This window comes from Stegastes partitus, unplaced genomic scaffold (assembly GCF_000690725.1).
Source record: "Stegastes partitus isolate 25-593 unplaced genomic scaffold, Stegastes_partitus-1.0.2 Scaffold531, whole genome shotgun sequence".
Classification (NCBI taxonomy): Eukaryota; Metazoa; Chordata; class Actinopteri; family Pomacentridae; genus Stegastes; species Stegastes partitus.
The window spans coordinates 370,428-376,859 of NW_007578262.1; the positions used below are offsets into that span (position 1 = coordinate 370,428).

Consider the following 6,432-nt stretch of genomic DNA (forward strand, 5'->3'; position numbering starts at 1 on the left):
TTAACTGCGTTCGTGGAAGTTCACAGCTCGTCAGATTGATTGAACAGAAAAAAGAAAAGAGTCCAGTGAGCAGGAACTTTGGCAAAGTTCTGATTTCATGTTTTTGTTGAAACCTGATTTTTATTATGAAGTGAATGAGTGCAGCAAGGGAGGAGAAGACATTCATGTTTGTTGTCATAGCGAGAGGATCAACTACAAACACACACACACAGCAGAGAAAGAAAGACATGCACACACACACACACACACACACACACACACACACACAAAGCAACAGGGAGGCGACCAACACAACCAAATAGCAATTACTACAGTGTCTGCAGCCTAGCAACCAAGCTAGTGGATGTCATTGTCCCTCATCACATTTCTGAGTGTGTGTGTGTGTATGTGTGTGTGTGTGTGTGTGTGTGTGTGTGCGTGTGTGTGTGTGTGTGCGTGCCCTCCTGTGACAAAGATCCTCTTTTGCGAGACCCAGAATTTTTGTGTGACAGGTCCAGAATAGTGGTGCAGAGTGGAGGAGCTCCGATGAGCTGCTGCTGCAGGATGGTTGGATGTTAACTACATGAGGACTGTTGTGTCGTCTGATCCGTTTAAAGTTGCTGCCAGATATTGTTCTATGCTCGATGCTGTTCCCTGATCGAAGCATGTGCTGCAGGAGGACTTCATATGAAACATGCATGTCTCCTCCTTCTGCTGTCTGCATATAAACATCATCAGTGAAACGTGTCATCTGGGGCGTCCAGCTAATGGCTCCACTTCCTGTTCTTCCTCATGTAACACCAGGACTGAGGAAGGTGTTGGTGGAGGCTGAACATCACCTGAACCTCAGAAGCCAATGAAATGCTGAAGCACTCAGAAAACACGTGACTGAACTTAGCGATGCTCTGACGTACTGAGTGAAGAAGCAGCGAGCAAGATGACATATAAAATCCAAACAAGAGATCCAAATGTACCGAAGCCACACCGGCCCGTGTTTGGGTTGCAGTTGTGGCCACTTTTTGACAGAATGATTAATGATAATTAACCTATCTGCCAGCAACAGTGGAGCTCTGACGATTAGCCTGCATCTTCCCTGAACCTCCTCCTCTCTTCTGCCCTCATTAGCATTTATAACCACCGTCTGCCACAAGTCCCATCTCTGACCTATTACCATTTAAAAGTAACCTCGCTCACCGCTCGTGTACGTGCACGTGTGCAGGTGTGTGTTTCATGAGGCGACAAAAGAGCGTCTTCAAAACCACATCTGATTTAGCGATTCAGCCCAGATGATGAAAGCTGATTCAGTCACATGTATTCATGAGTCGTGTGCCGCCGGCTCGGCTTCACCAAAACAACAAAAACCAAAACAAGCTGCACAGTGTCATTTTAATTTCAATTATAGTTTCATTTGCTTTAATATTCATACAGGCTTTGTTCTCTGAGTTCTGTTTGCTCCAGGTGGGCTTTTCTCTTGTTCTTCCCTCTTCTTTCTGTTTCAAACTCCGTTTCCAGCCGATGCATGAACAGCTTTGATGTCCTGATCGTACTGAAGCCGCTGCTCGTCTGGAAACGTGCTGCGTGTTTGAATTTTGTTTCTAAGGGCGCATTAGTGAAAGTCTGATGACAGAATGCTGTTTCATGTTTCATGCGTCGCCTTTATCTTCTCATATATTTTCTCTCTCCTTCGGCTCACCTCGTGGAGATCCGGTCTTCAGCCTCCATTCTGGTCCCAGGTTCTAACCTCCTCGTTTCCCTCCGTCCACTATTCAGACACTGGTCCCTTTTTTCTTTCCTCTGCCGTTACTTGTGTTGATATTAAACCAACAAATCACTTTATTTGCTCTCAGGCGTCTTTTCTGGTTGAAAAGTGGCTGAGCTGTTGTTCTCATGGCGACCCGTCCCAGGTCCAGCCTGACCAGACGGTGGTAGAACGTAAACCATGTGGACTTGGAGGTTGTGTTTTCAGTTGTTCTTTTCTGTTGCTGTACTTGACCAGCAGCCTCTAATGGACAGCTGACATGTAGTCCAGGTGTCCACGCCTGCCTCGTTGTGCACATAAGGCCTCGTGCTGTGGACTCACTTGGTACTGATCGATGAAGACCTCTGAGGATTCCTACAGCAGGTCCTCTCTGGCGTCTCAGTGATACTTTAATTAACGCCGCTCACATCTGGGAAAAATGAGCTGAATTAGAGACGTAAACACTCAAACAGTCCTCGCTCATCTTCTTTTCTTTCTCCAATTTGAACCTTTTCATGTCTTTTAACCTTCCTCTCGTTGCCTTTATTGTCTCTCCGGCTGCCTCTTTGAGCTTTTCTCCGGGCTCCTAACAAGCCGGTCTGATTGATTATGGCTAATTCTTACAAAGCTCCTGTGTGCTGCTATGTTTGTGTCCGACATTGTGTCTGCGTGACTTTGACTGAAGCTCTCAGATGAGGAGCCAATTGATTGAGATGGCCCCAATTAGTCTGTGTGATTAATTGAGTGTGATTGGATGTCGTCCCTGGCACCTCATCATTAGACATTATTGACAGGCTAATTAGTTGCCGTGGTGACCGCTTAAACACAGCTGATTGTGTGTGACAGTGGAATGACCCCATCGCAGCCAATCAAGTGATACCTCCTGCCAGCGTGTGTGTGTGTGTGTGTGTGTGTGTGTGTGTGTGTGTGTGTGTACTCCTTGGAGGAGCTGTTAGCAGAGGATGCTACAAAGACGTTGAACCTTCACAGTTACAGATGATGACCCAATCAGACGGGACGCTGCTGCTGCGTGACCAATGACGTGTTTTTGATGTGAATGACTTTCTGCTGAGCCGTCAAAGATCAAACTAATGTCAGAAAACAAAACTTCAGCATCCAGCGTACGCCAGTAGAGAGCAGCTGCACCACACTAAGCGCTGGAACAACCATGAAATGACTGTTTTTTATCCTGAACCTGTGTTTACAGATTAATCATCAGTGGTGGGACAAACACTGGAGATAAATCAGACGTAGCGCAGCAGCTACAGACCTCTTCTAGTTGGAAAAAACGAGCTGCAGAAGCAGAAGTGCCACTTGCATGTGACAGACTGAGACATCTTGTTTCTGATTATAACATTTAAACTCGTTGTTTAAAACTTTATGAGACAGGAGGTGACTATGGTAAGGTTGCTTCTGGCTCCTGCAGCCTAAATGCTAACTGTTAGCTCATTGACAGTGAAAACCAGCGGAGCTCTTTACGCTAAACAAGTTTAAATGTGCAGCGCTGTGGTAAGGTCTTTGGCATTTTAGAATCGTGTAATCCCATCAGGGAGGCGTCTGAAGGTCCTGAGGTCCTGGTACAGCGTGAAACCATGACCCCAGGAGTTATAAAGAAAGGTCTTCTGCAACCAGATGAACACATGAATGTGCTTCGTATAAAGGTAGCTGATAATAACATTACTTCTCTAAGTATCCTCACTTCCAGCTGCTTTTAGCGCCTAAAGCTTTGGCACAGTCCTGCATATGTCTGATAGCTTTGTTCTTGACTTTCAGATTATTGAGACGACATGATTGATCCTCTCTGTACAGAATAAAATACTTGCAGTTTACAGTATATACATGGTTCGGTCTTTGTCTTGTTTTGCTGCTATCGTTCTTTATCTGTTGGGTTTGGTTTGTTTTTTCTAATTAAAGACGGTACCGTAGTGTCGGCACCGGGACAAACTTCCAGCTTTGGGTCACTCCGTCCCAACTCAAACGGAGCTTTCCCAGCGTCACGTATCTGAAACATGTCCAGTGTGTTGAACATAGTAAACAATAACTAATAAATGTGCCCTTTCTGTCCACATCGCTCAAAGATCCAGTCTTTTCATCAGTAGTCGGTGGAGCTAGAGCTCCTTTCTGGCCACACCCTGGAGGCCCTGTGCTGTGAAAACACTCGGCGCTATCCTGTTCCCCTCACGGGACACAAACCGGCTCAGCTGGGCAGCTCGTGAAGGTTTTCCCATGTCTGGACTGAACGTGATCGCACTATAAATAAGGACTCCAATTGTTTGAATGTGGGTGTTATCAGATCAGCTGTCATATGTGAGTATATGTGGCCGAGTGATGCCAGCGCCGTGTGCTGTTAGAGAGATGGACCGTCTGAACGAGGCGCCATGTGTGGACGGAAACGCTGTGATTCAGATCAAGAGAAGATGGACGACAATCAAGGGCGATTGGTTTAACAGGGAGCTTTAGAGGGTGAAGAACAGTTTATAAGTGAACTAACAGCAGCGCTGGTTATGGGACACTGTACTTGTACTGTATCAGAGGGAACGGGCCAGAAAGCTGTGGGGAGGAAGAGGGAGTGGCGACGAGTGCATGGTCGACTAGCCGTGAAGAAAAGAGCCTAATCTTGGAGGAGGCCACAGTTGGTGGAACATCACTTTTCGGGCCAGCCTCTTTTTTATTCTTCTTCTGCTTTACCATTTCAATAACCGTCCTTTTCCAAATGGCGTCTTCCATTCCTCCGTTTCTGCTCTTCACCTTTCTTTGTGTCATCCAGGTGTTCAGTGTTTGGTTTTCAGCTTTTACATTAAATAACTGAAGCTTCTGCAGCCGATGAATAACCAGAAGGAGCACCGTGTCGTACGCCTCCACCCACCAGTCCAGTCAAGGCTGAGACTGAAAATGTTGTTCTGTGAAGTCACAGTTTGACCTTTTCCATCAGAATCTGTCTTTGTGGACATTTGTACCAAATTTAAATAAATTCCCTCCATACGTTCAGGAGATGGTGGTTTCATCAGAACAACCGACAGCATGATGCCTGACCTCAGCAGCCTCAGAGCTTCACTGTATGAGAAGGTGTTCACACACAGCCGGAGGTCTGAGCTGAACCGGACTTTGTGGTAACGCCAGAGTCTGACTGAAGCTATCAGGGTCACACTGTCAGGTTGTCTGATCATGAGGTTAAAAGAAAATGTGAATAACATCCAGACTGCACGTCTAGAAGTGACTCGTTATCAATCAAATTCTAATTAAAAATGTAAAAACTCTACAAAGCACATGCAGGCAACCACAACTAAATAAATGAAAGCGTGTCTCGAGTCGCGCAGACACAACGTCCTGAGTTTGTAATGAAAATGTGATCAGGACTGAGTTATGCAATAAGGTGATGTGTAATTAGGCACAGCTGCTCGCTTTGATTAACGTAATGCTCATTCCTCAGATCCTGATCACTCTTTCTCAGGTTGTTTTATTTGATTTTGTCTCAAACTCAGCGTAGCTTCATTGAGAATGAATCAGGCTGCGGTGATGAGTGACGACCAACAGCTGCTTTACATCTGATGAATGTGACGCGTAGTTCTTTGATCTCTTTCTGGGGTTTTTCTTCATTTCTCTGCCGTAGTTTGAAATAAATGTGCACATCAGTGAACCGTCCTCCTCTGTCTCCTGTTTGTTCTTTGTAGTTCCTCCTCGGGAGCCCACGGTCACCTGTCGGTCCAACACCTACCCCAAAGGCTTCTACTGCAGCTGGCACCAGCTGCACCCCACCTACATCCCCACCACCTTCGAAGTGGACGTACAGTGAGTGCATTCCTATGTTCTGTGCATGAGCGTCCGAACAGATCGCCGTTGTCCTCCAACAGAGGCAGTTGGTTTGCCGTTAATCCCAAAATGTGTCCTTCAACCAAACAGCCGTCTCTTCAATGTTGTTCCTTCTTTGTTCAGTAGAGTGAACATTAAACGTGCCTGCAGCTAACAAAGCTGGAAGACAGATTACAAACATGTAAGCCCAATCTGCTGAGGAACTCCTTTCAAAACAAAGCATCCAACCTGTAAAGGCAGCAGTAGGACTGAACCTGAAACTAAATGTGTTCGTCCTCCAGCAGCTCAGACTGCAACAGGTGGAGCTGAGATACATAAAACGTGTAGATGGAGAAGCTGCCAGTCTGTTTCTGTCCAGTTTACGTTAAAACTCCCAGATCACAGAATCCCACCGCTCACACGCTGCCTTCATCATCGCTGATTGGCTGCTGTGACCGTTTGCATAATAATAACGAGAGAGACCGAGGTCAGCGGTAGGAGATGATGTCCAGGTCGGTTAGCAGCATCCAGCCAGTGCAGCACCGACTGATGCTTGTTTGGACATTTGATGTTCCACCAGCTCTTTTATTTTTAATCCTTCACAGCATCCTGACAGAGGCCTGAACCTGTCCTCGCTGGTTTCCATCAGCAACCAGGAGCTCCAGAATGAGTCACTTTGATTCAGTTCAAACGCGTGCAAGATTTAGTGACGTGTCTTTAACCTGTAGGCAAATGTAGAAATTATAAAGATGCATTTATCTAGACGTCGCAGTAAAATCTGTGCAAACAGCAAAGTAAGCCAAGGCTGGCGCCGGCCCAAACCCACGCCGTCCCGGAGAAGGTGCACTCAGCAGTTTTAGTGTCACAATTATAATTATGACCCAGCTTCAGTGCAGAAGGAGGAGGAAAACCTCCTCACTGTGCAT

General features: G+C 46.2%; 1 protein-coding gene across 1 annotated transcript in view; it reads left to right on the forward strand.

Moving 5' to 3' along the window:
* Nucleotides 1-6,432, forward strand: part of cntfr (ciliary neurotrophic factor receptor) — a 220,341-nt gene that overhangs the window by 179,694 nt on the left and 34,215 nt on the right. The window contains exon 5 of the mRNA XM_008287968.1: nucleotides 5,389-5,506. Within this exon, the coding sequence (XP_008286190.1) occupies nucleotides 5,389-5,506 (118 nt within the window). The remainder of the gene's footprint in view (nucleotides 1-5,388; nucleotides 5,507-6,432) is intronic.